At 33.2% G+C, this 20,137-nt stretch overlaps 2 protein-coding genes across 2 annotated transcripts; one reads left to right on the forward strand and one right to left on the reverse strand.

Annotated features, from left to right (window-relative positions):
* Positions 1 to 375: 375 nt before the first annotated feature.
* Positions 376 to 10,619, reverse strand: LOC133172635 (malate dehydrogenase, mitochondrial-like). Its single transcript, XM_061307567.1, has 8 exons — positions 10,463 to 10,619; positions 7,036 to 7,288; positions 6,114 to 6,223; positions 5,788 to 5,919; positions 3,538 to 3,642; positions 1,810 to 1,881; positions 1,445 to 1,597; positions 376 to 765 (listed from the first exon to the last, which is right to left on the reverse strand). The coding sequence occupies exons 1-8, from the start codon at positions 10,532 to 10,534 to the stop codon at positions 640 to 642; spliced, it is 1,023 nt and encodes a 340-aa protein (XP_061163551.1). The 5' UTR covers positions 10,535 to 10,619; the 3' UTR covers positions 376 to 639.
* Positions 10,620 to 10,837: 218 nt separating this feature from the next.
* LOC133205364 (serine/threonine/tyrosine-interacting-like protein 1) lies at positions 10,838 to 19,311 on the forward strand. Its single transcript, XM_061341163.1, has 9 exons — positions 10,838 to 10,992; positions 13,764 to 13,825; positions 14,376 to 14,478; positions 16,226 to 16,294; positions 17,359 to 17,426; positions 17,654 to 17,802; positions 18,159 to 18,256; positions 18,503 to 18,615; positions 18,973 to 19,311. The coding sequence occupies exons 1-9, from the start codon at positions 10,887 to 10,889 to the stop codon at positions 19,102 to 19,104; spliced, it is 900 nt and encodes a 299-aa protein (XP_061197147.1). The 5' UTR covers positions 10,838 to 10,886; the 3' UTR covers positions 19,105 to 19,311.
* Positions 19,312 to 20,137: the final 826 nt, after the last annotated feature.

Here is a 20,137-nt window from a genome sequence, read left to right on the forward strand (position 1 = left end):
TTTGGACAAATATGAATTGATAACTTAATGGTAGAAATTATTTACAGATTCAAGGAAATCTTGAAACTTGCCACAAATCTGTATTTACATAATCATATCTTAATAATGGTCTGAAGTTTTCATGTTGAAAAACCATGCATGGTTTTGTTACTGAAAATTTTTACTTTACTTCTCCTAGGATGACAATTTACAACAGTCTACATTTGTTTTTATAATTACATAATTGTAATATCTCCTTTTAAGATGATGACCTATATTCAGGCTCTCCTACACTGTAGCATTTAGTTCCTTTGCTATTCTAAATATCAATATATCAGGTTTTCATGCTGTGAGCAAAGCCACCTTCAGTGTATAACAAAACAACAAAACAAAGTATGAAATGTAACAATGTCTTTCATTCAAAATTATAAAACAAAATCCTACACTAAATAATCAGTGTAAAGGATTCAAACTCCTAGTACACAGAAATAAAATTCTCTCTTTACAGCAAAATGCATGATTGCAGAGTGGAGATGTAATTTTCTTTATAAATAGCACTATCAATTTGGCGTAGACACAAAAGTCTTCAGATGTTGATATTGGTTAGTATTAATCAGCTGTTCCTTATAGAGATTTCACATTGTGCAATTCCATCTGATTTTACTTGCTCATGAAATCAATTCCCTTTTTGATGTTGGCTTGTAATTCTGGCATAGCCTTTTCTATTAACTGTGCTTCATATTCAATTGTTTTAGGGATTCCAAGATTCTTTTCCACTCCATTTTTCTGCAGAAAAGAAAAATTTAAGCATTCTGTAATTTTTGGCTAAATGAAGAATTATAAAACTAATCTACAAGATTTTGATCGGAGCCATGATAAATATGTGAAATTCTATGTACTGAACTCATCCCCTCAACAGAATATTGTTTGTGGAGGATACAATAACAAAATTACTACAGGTACTGATAAACTTGAAGAAATCAAAACATTTCTTTTATGTTGTAATAAAAATATCTTTGCACTGTAATCTCTAAGATTTATATAGAGAGCACTTTAAAGAAGAAACATGGATTTTCTTAAACAAAAAGAAATAATTCAATTCTGATTGTACTTGTTTATATCGTATAATATGTGTTGCTTCTGTCACAATGACATATGTCAAAAAGTATCAATCCGTTTGACATTACAATTAAAATTTGTCCAATTTGAAGGCATTTTTGAAAAGAAATTGTCTTATATTTTCTTATCAATGATAGAAAATTAAATTATAAGGAATAAATGTTAATAGATACCCAAGTTATATTTGTATAACCTGGATAGGGTCAGTTTATACTTTTGTATAAACGACTTTGTGGTTTATGAAGCTGAACTGCACCCACCAAGGTTATACAGTAAAACTTCGGTAGTATTTGAATTCATTCCTAAATATAAAAAATTTTCCCTTGTGTTCATTACAAGTACTCACCCCTAGAAGCAGTGGTGTGGCAAAGTAAGCAGCCGGAGTCTCTGTCGACCTGATGTACGCACATTCTACTTTATTGTCAGCACCATTCAAGGCATCCAGGAACTTGTACGCAAATCTAGCTGCTGCAAATGCCATGGACAATGTGGCTGATCCCTATCAAAACAGAACGAACTAAAGTAAGACCTAGAGGGACATTCCACCTTTAGTTAAATTTTATTTATTTGAAATCTTTTCTTCCTTGAAATTCTATGAAATTTTTCCACTAGGGTATAAAAAGCATTGTACAACACATTTTAATTTTCAATGAATGGCATTAAGAGCAAATGCAAAAGCTAACAAGTACATGAAATACACAAATAACTTACTGCTCCAGCCTTAGCTTCTACAACCTCGGTTCCAGCATTCTGTATTCTCTCTGTTAACCTTGTCCTATCCTCCTGTTATTAATATTAAATACCTGTGTTAAGTATTTCTGTAACATCATAAACAAACTTGAAATGCGAGAGTATATAATTGCGTACATTTTAAGTTTATGTTGCCCTCCATTTATTTATGATATTAATCATTTATGGTGTGTGATAACTGTAAATGTTTAACATTTGGCAGTGTATTCTATTTAGCAGACTTAGCTTTCTAGAAAGCAGCTTTCACTAAATCAAGTTTATCTGTAAGTGCTATGTACATTGTATATGCTTACTAAATCAAATCTATGCTAACTTGTTGAAAAATCAATTTCCACCAAATATCGTTCATGCTTAATATTACTGGTATACATTTATAATATATTAGATCATTATTCAACATAAAAAAGAATACTTTTTATTTTAAATTTCATTCCCTATGTGTTTTTTATCAATAATAAATCATCAGACCAGACATACATATTTGCATATTATCAATTAACATGAGTACAGTAGCATATGCAAAATCTGGATTACATTAAAAGAAAATGAATCTTCAGCTCTTCTTGCTTTACTAAGTTTCAGGAAAAAGTTCTGGTTTCCATCAATGTAAGTATATATATATATACAGGTAACTCTTGATGGCTCGAACTTCGATCTCTCGAAGTTCTTGATCGCTCGAAGTGAGTCTCCGGTCCCGAATTTTCCCCCTATATAACTAAGCAAATTTACTCTTGATTTCTCGAACTCTTGATCTCTCGAAACCCTTGATCCCTCGAAGTCAAAATTCAGTCCCGCTATGCATATTCTTTTAGATTATACCCTCGATAGCTCGAAGTGGCTATGTGTATACAAGGTTATATAATTGGCACCTTTACCTGGACATTTAAATGGCCCCAGGCAGAAGACGCGGGTCTCGAGGAACGGGATGTTTATTCAGGTGACACTTATGCTGCAAGGTGATAATTGATTTATAATTAATCATTTTTGCCTATATGCTATTAAAATAATTATCATCGACTGTCTTACGATGATTCAGAGACGGAATGTCAGTGAAAAGTAGTAATTGATTACAAGACGAAACACTAATTTAATTTTTATTTCGAGTCAGTGTCAAAGTTAAACGAAATATGAAAAAGCATTAACAGCCTCAATGTCAATATGATGACTATTGTTGGACAAATACTTACAGAACTCCGTTCAATGATCATGTTAATATGGATTTATAGTCAATGCTACATGTATGTATGCGACGCGGTAAAATGTCGTTTTCATGTAACGAATGCGTAGTATGATGTCCATATTACAAAGAATAAATAAATATACATGAAATGATTTACATATTTTGCTTTACTCAGTTTAATGAAATATTCATCTAAATTACGAAAAAATATCGTTGTTTTATATAAACCACGTGTAAAAGGTTAGCACTGCATGAAAATCATTACATCCGGTAAGACTAATTTTAAAACCTGTCAACAAACCCGGAAAATTCCGGACTCTTGAAAACTCGAACTCTTGATCTCTCGAAGTTTTTCCTCGGTCCCGCGGACTTCGAGGTATCGAGAGTTACCTGTATATATATATATATATATATATATATATATATATATATATATATATATATATATATGCTCACGGAGTCCGAACATTTGGCAACATCAGTAAACTATAAAGTTTTACAGCACTTACTTGTGGAAAAGCTACTGCTGGTGTAGCTTGTGACAGCAGTGGAATAATAGTAACTCCACTGTGCCCTCCAATAACCGGTACATTAATCTTATCTACATCAAGCCCCTGTAAAATCAATTATATATAATTAAATAATTCTCTCTTACTCTAGGAGTTATTGAAATGATTAATTGTTAATACCAACAGTTCATCTTATCTGCTTCACTTAAATTAATCAAGAAAATTGCATCCAAATTTTTATACTGTCCATTTGAAAAAAAAAAGCATGGAGAGGTTAAAATTGACTATTTCTGAAATTACCACAAACAGCTTAAACTAGAACTGTCCAAAAGGGACAAATACCCCCCGCTGGGTTTTTCAAAGATGCCAAATCACTAATATTTTATGGATCTAAGAGGTGTTTTCTTATTAACATTTAGAGTGAAAAAATAATTGCTCATTATATTTTTTTAATGAATGAAACCAAGGAACAACCTAATAAAACATCAATACCAATACATTGTAGTTACATTGCTTTTTAATACATTGAAAAAATAAATTGCAACTATCTGTCATCTTTTTGAGACATGACATTCTGCATTGACTGTTGAAAAAAAAAATCAATGAATTACAAAATCAAATTAATCTTGATAACTTTATATCAAATTCATTTTAAAAATGAAAGGCTGCTCATCCAGTAACTATGTACTATGACAGACAATAAATTACAATTAAGAGAATTAAAGAACAGAGATCTTTAAATTCCCAGGAGATATAGATAACACATGCTTGATCAGAGATGCCCTAACAACTTCCCACACTGAACTCAATAATTTATCGCTAACTGGATGATGTCCACTCATTAGTCCCAAGGGACAAATGGATTTACACTATCTGCTGTGTAATGTAAGAATTGTTTTTAGTACTTGGTGATTTTTTTTTGTTTTAATGAATAGTTTTAAGCTGTAGTTCACATTTTTGTACAGATGTTCTAGATTCTGTGTCTCAAACCTTAGAAATAAACCCAAAATGACTAAGTCCAGGGTTCTCACTAGGATTTTGCTACCTTGAGTCCCAGGACTCAAGATTTCTGAGAAGGTTGCGTCCCAGCTAAATTTGATGCGTCCCAGAAAAATTATGTTGAGTCCCAACTAAATTATTGCAGTATCCTTCCATCCAAACATCAATAAAAATCTTTATCATTTTATCAGTTTGTTTACGCAATATTAACATATTCAAGTATATAAACTGGTAATGCATTCAAGCCATATTTTAAAATACACGCGTAATCAATTGCCATACAAATAACTTGGTGTTTAACTGTTGCATAATCAATTAGTACCCAGAAGTTGACTGTATACAATCACAGGTGTCATGTTCAATGAGGCGTAACTAATCCTGTCGGTAGTTGCACTGGGTGAAATTCACGAGATAATCAAGCCGCATTGTGTATACAAGCAGTAATTATGGTTTCTACATGTAGATAACACTCAAGATTCAATTTTTTTTTAAAAAAGTTTACAGCTGTCGGAGTTTGGCATACGACACTATTAGGCCTATGACTACGGACTAATAAACATGAACTATCTTATGATCAATCCCTGTTTAAAAAAAAGAGAAATAAGTAAAAGAAAAGTTGTTTCTTGGATAAACTTTATGATAGTTACTGGAAGGTTTCGATTAAATATTTCTTTGACAAATCCTAAATCAGAATTCCCCGTTTTCGAAACCACCCGAATTTTCTCGCTAACGAGGACGCGTCCGATCACGAGTCCGCGGACGCATCGTTTTTAAAAACCTTGCGTCCCAAGTAATTTTGCTGCGTCTAGGACGCAGATTCTTGCGTTAATGAGAACCCTGTAAGTCAATAAAAATGAAAAAAAAAACCCTGTAAAATGCAGAAAAATTATCAAATAATGTTGAAAATACCAGGTGCACATCTTCATGTGGTAAATAATGAGTGTACAAATTTTCATACAATTCTATGAAATAGTCTTTGAGTAAAGGTCAGGACAAAACCACATAATAAAAATGAAAAAAAAAACACCTGTAAAATGCAGAAAAATTATTCAATCATGATGAAAATACCAGGTGCACACCTTCATATGGTGAATAATAAGTGTACAAATTTTCAGACAAATCTATGCAATAGTTTCCGAGAAACGCTCAGGACAAAATCTTGTCTACAGACAGACGGACAGACAGACGGACATGGTGATTCCAATATACCCCCCCTAAACTTCGTTTGTGGGGGGTATAACTATAACTTACCTTTAATTCAGCTACAAATGTGTTGGCTCTAACAACATCTAATGTTGTGACACCAAAAATGTTTATTCTGTTTTCATTGAATGCATTTTTCTTTTTGTATACTTCCTCTGCAATTGGTACAGTTGAGTTGACCTACATTTATAAAGAATATAACATTTTAATACATGTAATTTCACACAATGACTCGTTCATGAAAGTACCACAGTTGAGCTTCTGTTAGAAATGAATGTGACCAATGCACTCAAAATTGCAATTAAAGTTATTTCCATGCATTTGTTAAAAATTGTTTGTAATTAAGAACTTAGTATGTTTAAATGTTTACCAACCGGATTTGTAATAATTCCCAAAATAGCATTTGGACACACTTCAGCAGTGACACTGCAAAGGTCTCTAACAATTCCAGCATTTGTGTTGAATAAATCATCTCTGGTCATTCCTAATGATCAAGATAGTAGAAATAAAACAAAGCACCAAATTACCAATATTCAGTCTCAGATGTTAGATACATATGAAATATTTTCAAATACATGCAAGTCTGCTGATTCATGGATCTAAATTTAATATGCTATTGAGCTTTACCTATGGTGTAGTGACTTTAAAAACAAATTCTAGACTCCTGTAATCTTTCCTTGACATCTAATCTTTATGCCTGCATATGAATATGTATACTGGCTGCTTGCAAAAAGCTTTGAAGTTAATCATACTTTAAGAGCAATATATATTTAGTATATCAGACTTGTCGAAAACCGTCAGTCCTGTCATCAAGGCCAGTACAACTTTGTCTGGACTGATAACTTTCAACAAAACGTAAAATCGAGTGTGACGCAAATTCTAAAAAGATCGAGATTGGGGTGCCGAGGTGGTCACAAAATCAGAATGGCAGAGTGGCTGCGTGGTGACGATAGTCGATTAAATTTATTCCAGCCAGGGCCTATATACTATTGTATATACATCCCTACATGTATTACAACAAAGACATAAAACATGTCATTTATGTCTTTGATTAAGACTCTCTATCCTAAGAAGCGAAACTTGTGAGATTGAAGGCTGTTGAAAATAATAAAGGGCATTTTGGCGCTGTTATTTATTTTCCTTTCTCTGTGTCAAAATAAGGTACATGTATTATCTGATCTGACAAAACTTTGTCTGGTTTTTTGAACACAGAACATTTGACTTTGTCAGACCAAATGTCTGACAGTGATTTCAATATTTCGACAAGTCTGATATATGATTCTTTACAGAGTATACCTGGTTTTCGTGGGACTCCAGCAGGTATGAGAACTAAATCAGCATCTTTTACAGCATCTGCAAGTTGTTCTGCACCTAAATGACCTGTAACTTTTGCTTTTGTTGAAATGTGACTCAGATCTGCAGCTACTCCAGGTGTGTGCATTACATCATAGAGGGACAGATGTGTTACCCTGTGCGAGTTCTTCAAAAGGAGTGATAAAGGCTGACCAATGCCCCCTGAAGCTCCCAGTACTGCTACTTTGGCATTATTCTGAATATATAAAAGCTTAAAATGATGAACTATGAAACTACTGAATGTATGTAAATAATAATAACTAAAAAAAACAGAGCATGTCAAAATAATTATACTTATTGTATTTCTCCTAAGAAAATCTAGTGTTCAAGAGAGGAACAAGATTTTCTGATATTTCCACAAGTGCATAGCATGAGTGAAAAGATAAAAAAAAAATCATCCTGTCTCACAAGTTTGAGTTTAATTTTAAAGCATTAAAGTTGAACTTTGTTATCTTGAACACTGACATCTTGAGTACCAAGGATATATCAAGTAATTTGGAAGTCATAACCACTTTTTCTTTTTGTTTTTTACCATTGTTATCTCAGATCCTCAGATATCTCAATGTTTAATCTTGATAATGAGGTCTGACTGTATATCAAAAACTATCTGAGTTATAGCATCACAACAAAAGTGTTGGTGGACAATGTGATTTCTATATGACTCCAGCATTTCATGCCCTAAAAGTATTAAATAACAAGGTTAAAATATTCACTTGGAAATGAATTTGGTGGTCACATGATCAAGTCTACTAAGTCTGCACTTCACAGGATTCGATTACGTGTCAACAGACACCAACCAATTTAATTTCGTAATGAACTTTTCACCTTGTCCCTCAATCTATATTTCTTAAAGTAAACTTAATGTACTAGGAAATGTATACAAGGAATAAGGATGTTGTTCAAACAGAGTATTTGGCACATTCCATCCTGCATATAGCTACTTTGGCTTCACCAGTTAATAAGAAAAACCTCTTTCTTCAATAAATAGAGCAACTTTGAGGGTGACTGAGGCAAAATAATTGCAAGGAGGCTTAAAGGGGCCTGGACACAGTTGCAATTTTTACAATTTCAAATTTCTATTTTTATTAAAAAATTAACTTTACTTTCATATTAATGAATTGAACTTACATGAATATTCTTATAATTCAATGACAATGTCATTCTTCATAACATCACGTCATACATCTGCGTTTGTAAACGATGCACGAGCTCTGTTATTGTTTATGTCTACATTCTACCGGGTGTGTTCAATTTGTTCACTTGTGCACACAGCACTGACAATGCCGGTGAATTGGTTTTGCTCTCTCAAATTTCTACACCGAATTTTCTGCACTATAGTTTTAATATTTTTCATTAATATACATTCAACAAAATTTCTACTTTTCTTAAGTATTATGAATAAAGTTTACTTCAAGAAAATGCAAGGATACGTGTCAATCAAACTCGTCCCGAAACTTGCTTTTAATCATTTCCAGATAAAAGAAGTTTCTAAAAATGCTTTTATTATATTTCTGAAACAGTGTGAAATGCTCCAGCAGCATAGAAGTCATGATATTTTACTTAAAATTTTAGAAAATATTAACTTCAAATCTGTGTCCAAACCCCTTTAAAACTTTGTCAAAATTTTCTGAGAGAGAGAAAGCTTTGTTTTCCTTCTTACCATTCATATTATTATTCTTCATTAGGATAAAAATTTAATTAATCACAACCATTAAAGCCATTTTTATGGAAACAGTCCTCAAAATCTCTGCTGGAATCAATGCTAGTAAGTCTTGTATTTGGGCAATGAAAATGAGTGATGCAACACATTTGTGATTTTAAATTTCTCTCTTATCAGGTGTGAGTGAGAAGTGAGGTCTTCCTAAATTTGGTGTTTATCATGTCACCAAATTTTTAACTAATTTTAATAAATTTTTTAATTATCTTATGATTTTTTAACTATCTTATGAGAAGAGTCTAAATTTAAAAGCGAGCACTGCTTGCACTGTGAGCTCTAATGACAACACCGGAACGACTTTACTTTACCGGTCCCCAGAAAAACGCGCTAAAATATAGTGTCGCCGTAGGCGACTTCAATATATATGAGATCGCGTGAGCGATCGAAAAAAATAAAAAAATATGAGGTTTTAAGCCTTTTTGACCCCACATTCGAATTCTACGGTTAAAAGTTTAGTTTAAAACTTCGTTTATAAACGAAGTTTTTAACCTCGTTTTCTGAAAAAAAGTAATAAATGTTGTTTATTCAGTGAAAAGGAGACAAAAAATAATTGTGAACGAAGCGCGTGCGGCGCATGCTTAGTGCCGTTTCTTTCGTACTTAGCCATTTTTTTCATGTAAACAAACCAACGAGATGTCGTTGAAGCTGAATTAAGATCTTGCAAAAAATACAGATGCAACTGAATTTCTTAATTAATCTAAAAGAACAAGACACTAACCCTAATCTCTCGGATGGTATGCGAGGACTAACCCAAATCTCCCAGGCGGATGCTAGACCATGCTAGACTAACCCATGTGCGAGGACTAACCCTAATCTCTCGGATATATGCGAGACTAACCCTAATCAGTCGAAAACTTATGCAAGGACTAACCCTAATCTTTCAGGTGGGTGCAAGACTAACCCTAACCAGTCGAAAAATGTGCAAAACCAACCCTAATCAGTTGAGTGACGTAAATCTTACGTCATAGTGCAATGAGCGCGCGGATCTTGCGGATCTGGGGACCGGTAAAGTAAAGTCTACCCACAACACCTGAGCAAAGAGAAAATTCGTACATTGCAAATTGATCCAAATTATTTTTTTTCTGCAGTAACCTCAAGACCCACAATGCAACGCGTATGCATCTTGCTGCTAACCTTTTTCTCGTGGTAACAACAAAAGTTCACAAATAATAAATTCACCTTGATTTAAAGAATATTGCAGATAAGTAGTAGATTAAATGTTCTTTGTTAAAATTTGCACTTTTCAGACTTTGTTAATGGTAATGCAACCAACATCCGATCTAAGTTAGAACTGAATAGGGATCCAGTAATACACATCTGTGCTCACCCTAACGGTCGAACTGTCAGCATATTAGAATACACCACCCTAATTATTGCATCTAGAAGTTTCCTAAGGTTTTTCCTTGGAGTGTTTGTAGTGTACCTTAGGTGGGCGAGCAATGATAATGTGTTAATACTGTAGTGGTACCTAGTACGTATATCCTTCAGTATATTACGTCACACTCCAGTGGTTTTGTGTAACGTGAGCATTTACAGCCATGTAATGCATATTCACAATCACTATATCATTATTTCACAGTACCGGTAAAGTATTTCATTGAACCGGAACTTGCTGCAACAGAATGAGACAATTTTTGCATCAAATTGTCTAACCTGTGATGATGAAGAAAACTTCCTTGCTGAAGAACAAACTGCTAATGAGGGTCTTGCGACTCTGGAAAACATGTTTCTGCTGCTGATTTGTTGTGTCCTCTATCAGAAGGCCAAATGACAGGATGTACTCGTTGAGCGAGAGCGCATGAGCGGAAGCGCTTAATTATTACGCCGCTCTTGACAACCATAAATTTATTTATTGCTATATCAAGTAAAAATATAATAAATAATTACATATTTATCACAAAACCTTTCTTAAAGACTTTGTTACAATGATTTTTTTTCGATGAAATTTTTATAAAAAAGTAAATATAATTTATAAGAGAGAATTATTTAGTGTTAGCGTAGTGAAGTGTTTACAAAGGCAGTGAACCGCCACATGCACACATGAGTTAGGTTGTAAACAATAAAACATACATTTACCATGGAGGAAGGTTTAGAATTACTGGAACCAACAGAGATGTACAATATGCTTCAACAGGCAACGATTTTCTCTAACCTAACAGATCCTAATTATATGCTGCTAATGGGTGAATATAAAAACATGCAAAATGTCTCTGCAATTTATTTAAGGAATGTTTTTAATTTTTGTGTGATTTATTGGTGTGTAAATCACACAGACTTTTCATGTAGGCATATTTCATGAAGTGCGCTAGTGCTTCATGAAAAATATGCTTACGTGCAAGTCTGTGTAAATCACACGGACTTGTCACGTAGGCATGTTTCATGAAGCGCGCTAGCGTTTCATGAAAAATATGCCTACGTGCAAGTCTGTGTGTTTTACACACCAATAACACAAAAATTAAAAACATTCCTTATATTTACATTTTACATACTCAATAGCACCAAAAATATACTCAATGTTTGAATTATTCGCTGCCCTATATATCGTTACATTTTTATTAACATCTCTGTAGCTTATTGTGATGTCACTTTAGCGCGAGTTTCTCGGTGCATATTTCTGCACATGTGTATACACGAAAATGGCATTCAAATCAATTTCACAGTTGGCTTAGTAGAAAAACAAGCAAATGTAAATATTATATGATATAAACATTCTGCATTGTTTAGGCCTAAAGTAAATCTTCCGAGAGATCCCCATTCGTTAGTGATGGGACATCGGTTAATTTTCATATTCGATCATCGGTTGGAATCGGTTACTGCTTCTGATGCGATTTTACCGATTATAATCGGTTGTCATAGTTTTGTATATAAAAAGCAGACTATTACAATTATTTAATATTATTTCTTTAACATGAATATATAAAATATATGATATATTGTTTTCTTTGTTGTTTTACTGCTTTTACACTTTCTATACATGCACCTTTCGGTTCTTAATCACCTCTGCTTCGTGCTAGTTGGCTAGTATCAGATGCAGACACCATTTTCTTTTATTAAGAAGAAATAAATTTTAAACCAGAAATGGATAATTCTTGAATGTATTTTATTAGAAGTATTTCCAATGATCGATTATGAAAAATTATAATCGATCATCGGAATTGGTAGCATTTATTCGTCGACAATCGATATTTTCTGATTATCGGTACAACACTACCATTCGTTATTTTCCTGTTGAATGAAGGGAGCTTGTATTTACACACTATTAACTATATTAATTTTGTATGAATTTACCAAGTGACTCAATCTAATTAAAATTAGGTGTTCCGAATCCGCTATCACTTCTCAAAAGCGGTAGCGGATTCGGAACATCTAATTTTAATTAGATTGCCAAGTGACTACAAGACAAAGGTTATGGTATGAGGAATAGTTCTGCCATTATTTGTCAGAAAATTATAATTATCTGACAAGTCAACATTATCATCTGGACAACTTGACATTATTATCTGTTGAATTATAATATTTATCTGATAAATGGCTATAATTTATGTTGTCATAATTATCTAAGTCGACCTGATTACATGACAAGTCCAGTTATAAATTGATAATTTGTGGAATTAATAGATAATACTGTTGACTTGTTAAGATGTTTTGTCAACTTGTATGTTATTCCAATTCTCAGATTAATTTTGTTGACTTGTCAGATAATTATGTTGACTTGTCAGATAATTATGTTGACTTGTCATATATTAATATTGACTTGTAAGATAATTATGACAACCTGCTAGAAAGTGATGTCAACCTGTTGGATGATTTAATGCTGACTTGTCAGATCCTTATGTTGACCTGTATGATCCTTATGTTGATTCGTTGCCAACTGGATATGGCAAAACCTGGGCATGGACATGTTTTCATGTTGATGTTTTAAACACATGAATAAGTGTCAAGTCAACAAAAAGATTTGGCATGTCAACATAAGCATCTGGAAAGTTGACATCACTTTCTAGCAAGTCATAATTACAGTCAGATTTTGTTATTTTGAACTTAAATAGATCAAAAGAAACCTTCGAGATATCCAAGTATTTGAAATATTGCAGGTAAAATACCTATAAAGAAAAAGTGCTTGTGACTTCCAAATCATTTCGACATATCTGTGGTATTCGTACGATGGCCAGATCTTTTTGTTGACTTGACACTTATTCATGTGTTTAAAAATTAATGACAAAAATATGTCAAGCAGAAGATCTCTTGTTAGAAACTGTCATTTTTGTCAATTTGACAATTTCTCTGCACAAAAAGCAACAAAGCTTTCTGTGCATTATGTACTTGGAGAATTTGTCAATTTGTACAACACCAGCATAGGTTTTTGTGTATTATGTCTGTGTTAAATTTCACATGTACAAAATACAGTAGGTAAGTTAAATTGTTATGTGATGGCCATTATCAGCCATTGTATATTCGATAAATCAATGTTCAAGATACCATTTGCAAAGTTCAGCTGCATCAGAAGATTGTCTATTTGTCAGATAATTATGTTTATTTGTTGGACATGCGTGTCAACATTTTAGATATTTAAATGACAAGTAGATGAGCTGAAGGTTTCTTTCATTTTCTGCTTTTTTCTGTTCAAAATGGATTGAATTTGAAATTGAAGTACATGTATTTGGAATAAAAGATTTCTTTACATTGCTTTCTAGAATTAATGATTTTGCAATATGGGCAAGGCTTATTGCCATTGATATGTGCTTTTAACATACCCCAGCTAAAAAAAGATTGTTTCAAAACACTATCCTACATACAAAATTTCTTGTATTTTCTATTCTTATGTTAATATAGTCATATGATTAGAACTAGTAATTATGTTTTTTTAATTAAAGCTTAATTTTTTTTATATAGCTAGCAAATTATGATGAAAATGTACCTAGTATGAACTTAGTAATCTGATTTATTGTAATTTTAGATGCAAGAAATAAAAATGAGTACAATGAAAGCCATGTTGTTACTGCTAAAAAGGTGCCAAAGGTAAAGTTCAATGATTTTTTACTGCATCTTTGAAAAACTTAGTTCAAAAATTAACAAAAATATCTGTTTATTTTACTTTATTTGAATTTTATGAACTGTAATTGTATGCATCAAAAGAATTAAATTATTGTACAAATTAAAGATTAAATATACTATGGAATCATAAAAATTTTTGAGGGCCAAATTCATGGCTTGCTTAAATTTTACAGGTTTGTGGGGACGTAATTTTGTGTATTCTCTCATATCTACAAATTTTAAAAGAAATCTACCTTTGAAACCCTTGTATTATAATTAATTTGTGGAGGATGTATATTTGTGGATGAGGGGTATCCATGAATTCCACGAATATTGAGCCACCATGAAATCTAATGATTCCACAGGAATCTTTGTTAATTTCTGATGCAATTTTTCTGATTTTTTTCTAACTGTTGGGAAAAAAATATATAATAGCTATAATGCAACCCTTTATTTGTTGAGATAAAAAAAAAACAACAACAAACAAACACATATAGTAACTGTAGCTTTACCTTTATTTGCAATTTATTTGAAGAATGAAGATGGTTATTTTGTGTTACCCTATGATGCTGAATTAGAATGTAAACAGAATATTGTGGTGTACGACAGTAATACTTCTACATTAAGAGAACCAGAGGGTAAGACTATATCATGTCTCAAATAGATGTAAGGAAGACTTTTTGTAAATTATACTTATGAAATATATATATTTTTATATTTTTAGCTCACCTGAGCCAAAGGCTCAAGTGAGCTTTTCTGATCAAAATTTGTCCGTTGTCTGTCGTCGTCGGCGTCGTCGGCGTCGTTGTTGTCGTAAACTTTTCACATTTTCATCTTCTTCTCAAGAACCACTGGCCCAATTTCAACCAAACTTGCCACAAAGTATCCTTGGGTGAAGGGGATTCAGATTTGTTCAAATGAAGGGCCATGCCCTCTTTCAAGGGGAGATAATAAAGAATTAGTGAAAAATTAATAGCATCTTTTAAAAATCTTCTAGTCAAGAACGACAGAGCCAGGGAAGATGAAACTCATGTGGAAGCATTCTCAGGTAGTGTAGATTCAAGTTTGTTCAAATCATGACCCCCGGGGGTAGGGTGGGGCCACAATGGAGGATCAAAGTTTTACATAGAAATATATAGGAAAAACCTTTAAAAATCTTCTTCTCAAGAACAGCAAAGCCATGATGAGTCATATTTATATGGAAGCATGCTCAGGTAGTGTAGATTCAAGTTTGTTCAAATCATGACCCCCCTGGGGTAGGGCGGGGCCACAATGGAGGATCAAAGTTTTACATAGAAATATATAGGAAAAATCTTTAAAAAATCTTCTTCTCAAGAACAGCAAAGCCCTGATTGGTCATATTTATATGGAAGCATCCTCAGGTAGTAAAAATTCAAATTTGTTCAAATCATGACCCCTGGGGGTAGGGCGGGGCCACAATGGAGGATCAAAGTTTTACATAGAAATATGTAGGAAAAATTTTAAAAATCTTCTTCTCAGGAACAGCAAAGCCCTGATTGATCATATTTATGAGGAAGTATCCTCAGGTAGTGTAAATTCAAGATTGTTCAAATCATGACCCCCTGGGGTAGGGTGGGGCCACAATGGAGGATCAAAGTCTTAAATAGAAATATATAGTAAAATATCTTCTGATGAAGAACTGCAAAGCCATGATTAGTCATTTTGATATGGAAGCATCCTCAGGTAGTGTAGATTCAAGTTTGTTAAAATGATGACCCCCGGGGATAGGGATGGGCCACAATGGGGGTCGAAAATTTTACATAGGAACATATAGGAAAATATCCTCTTCTCAAGAACTGAAAATTATGTTTAGTCATTTTGATATGGAAGCATCCTCAGATAGTGTAAATTCAAATTCGTTCAAATGATGACCCCTGGGGTAGGGTGGGGCCCAATGGGGGATCGAAAGTTTTACATAAGAACATACAGAAAAAATATTTCTTCTCAAGAACAGAAAAGCTATGTTTAGTCATATTGATATGGAAGCATCCTCAGGTAGTGTAGATTCAAGTTTGTTCAAATATTGACCTCTGGGATAGGGAGGAGCCACAATGGGGGATCAAATTTTTTCAAAATTTACTCAAGTACAACAAAGACATTTGTTATAACCCCCCCCCCCCCCCCCCCCCCCCCCCCCGGTAACCTTTTCAATACTGAACTGATTTGTGCTTTTGCCTAGCCAATGTGCTCAGGTGAGCGATGTGGCCCATGGGCCTCTTGTTTTTTCTCTGAAATGCAGTTTTGAAGATCATATCTGTTTGAATAGATCCAATTTGCAAACAAATATGTAAACACAATAACCTCAATCTCATTTTAAAAATGAACATTTGCACTAATCTCCACATTGTTGTATTCATTCTGTAGCACCTGCTTTAGACTGTGGAAGAATGCTCTGGGATATGGGTAGTCGGAACAAAGTAAAAATTCTGAAAGGTATGTGTCCATAAACAGTACACTGGTATGTTTGCCTCATTAGAATGAGGTATGCTTATTAGTCTTTTGACTTTTCTGGCCATGTGTTTCTTGAGTAAAGATTTTTCAATGACTGTAGCATATTTTTACTACTTGTATTTCTTGATAAGAGGATGTGGCTATTCAATGGAACAAAACTAAGTCATTTTCACTGATGGGTGCTTTCTTGCAAGTTTAGATGGAACTGGTCCTGTAATTCTGGAGATGAAATTTAAAATATTAAATTTACAGATGACAGACCCATAACTTGAACTCTGTGCATTTTCTATGAACAATCCACAGAGTTCCAAATGTCAACATGGCGTTAAATTTGAAGCAAGGAAAAAACGTTTGAATTTTCGTATTGATATGAATTATTTTTTAGCTTAAAAGGCATATACAATCTCAAAAAGGTTTGTTATGATTAATTTGGTAGTTATTTTCAGTGCAACTCCTTTTGTACTCTTCAAAATCATTTCGGAGCGGATCCACTCCGATTTGCTACATTGCAAGTATATGGGATGTATTCTAACTGTGGTGAAGGCTTGTCCCAAGACACAGTTAGATTATTCTAACTAAATCGGAACCCTGTCACTCAGAAAAACTCACTTGAGCCACTGGCTTAGGTGAGCTTAGAAAAACACACTTTCTATACATGTACTGGCAAAAATCAGATTTTTACAGAAAACAAAACAAAAAAAAATTATAGAAAATGAAGGACCTATAAATCAAGTACCAGATATATTCCTCCTTTTTTTGAAATGTAGCAAAGTTTTCAGTCTCCTTTTCCACTTTGGTATGAGAGTTGAAAGCTATATTATATAGCCATTTCAAAATAAGCTTAGCTTGATTATAAATTTAAATAAAACTTTTTTTTTGGGCGGGGGGGGGGGGGGGGGGGGGGTTCCTTTACTTCAAAGAAAATAAAAGAATATCTTCTTGCAATACACTGATTAGATGGGTTAAAATTAATGTGTATTTAAAATAATATTGTAGTTGATAACACATATATTTCACCTTATTCCTAAAAAGCAAACTTTTTTCAGGTGGATATGAAGAATTTTCAGCACTCTACCCATTTTTACGGACTCAAAAGATTATGTTTATGCCAAGGGTGAGCCAAATAAAATTATAATTTATAATTACTTAAATATTTTTTATACTTGTATTGACTATTCTGATTTTTTGTTTTTTGAAAAAGATCACAACTTGGTTTTCAAGCATAGGGCATAAAAACACATGAGTAACATACATGTGCATCTTAATTGTATAATTCTTGTCCTTATATACTTCATTCAGTACTTGTGAAAAGATTTAACACATATAATTGTTTTTTGGCAGGAGATGGATGACAACTTGAAACCTTACCCAACAGAAATCATGCCTGGAGTTCTATACCTCGGAAATTGGAGGCAGGGAAATGCTCCATACATTCAGAAAGACTTAAAAGTCAAAGGACATGTTAACTGTTGTGTGGAGTCAGAAACTTTGTAAGTTTCTCCATAAAAAAAAAATTGCTTGAATATCGATATCCTTATGGTAACAAACATGGCATTTTGGATACATTGATGATCTATATCAAGCTTATCAATTCAATAATTACAGGTAGTGATGTTGCCTTTGACATGTAATGGAATATATGTATGTGATTAATTCTGGTAGTTTGAATTTATTAAGTGAATCCTGTTCAGAATAATTTCCTTCAATATGTTTCAAGAATAGATTTTAAGGGAGATAACTCTTCCAATTTCTTAAAGAAATTTGGGTAGCATTTGCATACTGTTTAAATACATGTACATACATATGTATTATGAAATATTTTCTGTATTTTGTTTTTCTTTGAAAGTTTTTCAGACCCTGGTCCACATTTGCTCCACATTCAGGTGGAAGATGATAATGAGGCAGACCTCTATAGCAAATTCCAAACTGCCTGTACATTTATTGGTAAATATTTTGTATTGCTTTTTTTTGTGGAAAATTCATAACATTCAGTTTTTTATTTTGTATTGCATTTTTTTGTGGAAAATTCATAACATTCAGGTTTTTTTTGTTTTTGTTTTTGTTTTTTTTTTTTTGGGGGGGGGGGGGGGGGGGATTACCATTATTGACTGAAAAATGTGTTATGACCCATTTACTGAATAAAATCAGTACATGTAATTAAATTGTATCTTAATAATCCTAATTTTTCAGATACCCACAAAGACAAAAATGAAGTAGTGCTAGTATTCTCTAATTTAGGAATCAGTCGGAGTGCCACTATTGTTCTGGCTTATCTCATTTACAAGTTCAAATGGACTCTTCAGGTGAGTGAGTGACTACAGTTCATCACAGAGGATATGCTCTGCTCTTGCTGAAGAGCCCTACACATCAAGTACATATAGTCATAAGTCGGCTCTGCTTATCAATATCATCAATTTTGTACCCCTACATGCAATTTGTTTTCCTCTGGCAAAGTCTTAATTTTAAAAATTTATAAGAATTATGACAGTGCTAGTAGATTTTAATCAATGATCAGAAACTCATAATTTGTCAACTCAACCAGATTGACTTGGTTTTGATTTTGTTGTACTGAAGCATTCAAAGTTTTGAAGGAGATTTGCCAAGCAAAAAAGTATACATGTATAAGACATGGTTTTGATTCAATAGATTATTTATTTTAGGAAGCATACGACCATGTTCTGAAATGCTGCAAAACAATTCGACCAAACAGAGGTTTCATTCAACAGCTATCTAAATGGGAGGAGGCAGTTTTAGGAGGAAAAAAGACCAATATCGAGGACCCCAATTTCTAAAACCTGTTTTTTTTCTTGGTACTTTGATTATACTGAAGGAACAGTAAAAAAAGACAATTCATTTGAACTATCAAGTCTAATCATGTTGCTCTTGATCTATAATGTATGATTAGAACTGTCAATTCATTTATATTAAATTGTACTTCAAGTCTGAATAAAGAAATCAGATTTAATACTATGAAAATACGTGTATGTAGGTAAATTGTACAATACAAATAATTAATAAAAAATCTATTTTTGCTGGGTTGATGTTTCACTTTTGCATAATACCTTTGCAAGGATATTTTTAAATGGGTGTAATATTTAGTTGTTTTGATTCTGCAGTCATCATTTAGGTAGATCTCATTACTTTTTTATTGATCAAGAATCAGTCTCCAAAGTGAGCTAACAGTAGTTGCTGACCTAAATGTATATAACATACGTACATGTTTTAAAATGATTTTTAGCTCACCTCAACAAAGTTGAGATGAGCTGATGCTATACCCCTGGTGTTGGCATCCCAGTTTAGTTTTAGGAGCAGGTCCATTCCCAAGTAACTATAAGCCCTATCTGGACCAATCTTGCATGGATGATGCATCGAGGGATGAACACTACCAGACTTGCTTTGGATGCTAGATCAGATTTCCATTTCCCAGATGAATGAACAGGTTAAAGCTTTTTAAGCTGGTCCATTTTAAGTAACTATAAGATGTACCAGGACCAAACTTGCATGGATGATGCATCTAGGCATGGACAGTATTAGACTTGTTTTAGATATCTACATTTTCTGGATTAGAGACAAAGTTAAAAAGTTTTTTTAGTGCAGACTCATTCTCAGGTAACTATAAACCCTACCTTGACCAAACTTGCTTGGATAATACATCTAGGGATGCACACTACCAGAATTTTTTTGGATGCTAGATCTGACATTTGCCAAATGAGTGACTGGATTAAAGATTTTGGAGGAGCTCTTCAAGAAACAATATGGTCTGTTATGAATAAATTTGCAGGGATGATGCATCTAGGGATGGATATTACCAGACTTGCTTGAGAT

This window comes from Saccostrea echinata, unplaced genomic scaffold (assembly GCF_033153115.1).
Source record: "Saccostrea echinata isolate AGI-Se365-2 ecotype Australia unplaced genomic scaffold, CSIRO_AGI_Sech_v1 ptg000054l, whole genome shotgun sequence".
Lineage (NCBI taxonomy): Eukaryota > Metazoa > Mollusca > Bivalvia > Ostreida > Ostreidae > Saccostrea > Saccostrea echinata.

Excerpts from the sequence above, each read along its gene's own strand:
- LOC133172635 (XM_061307567.1), bottom strand. The coding sequence starts at position 10,534 with ATGTTTTCCAGAGTCGCAAGACCCTCATTAGCAGTTTGTTCTTCAGCA. Across the intron at positions 7,289-10,462 it reads AGTTTTCTTCATCATCACAG|AATAATGCCAAAGTAGCAGT; the intron begins GTTAGACAATTT and ends TTATATATTCAG. Across the intron at positions 6,224-7,035 it reads TGGAGTCCCACGAAAACCAG|GAATGACCAGAGATGATTTA; the intron begins GTATACTCTGTA and ends CTTGATCATTAG.
- LOC133205364 (XM_061341163.1), top strand. The coding sequence starts at position 10,887 with ATGGAGGAAGGTTTAGAATTACTGGAACCAACAGAGATGTACAATATG. Across the intron at positions 13,826-14,375 it reads CTGCTAAAAAGGTGCCAAAG|AATGAAGATGGTTATTTTGT; the intron begins GTAAAGTTCAAT and ends ATTTATTTGAAG. Across the intron at positions 18,616-18,972 it reads AGTTCAAATGGACTCTTCAG|GAAGCATACGACCATGTTCT; the intron begins GTGAGTGAGTGA and ends TATTTATTTTAG.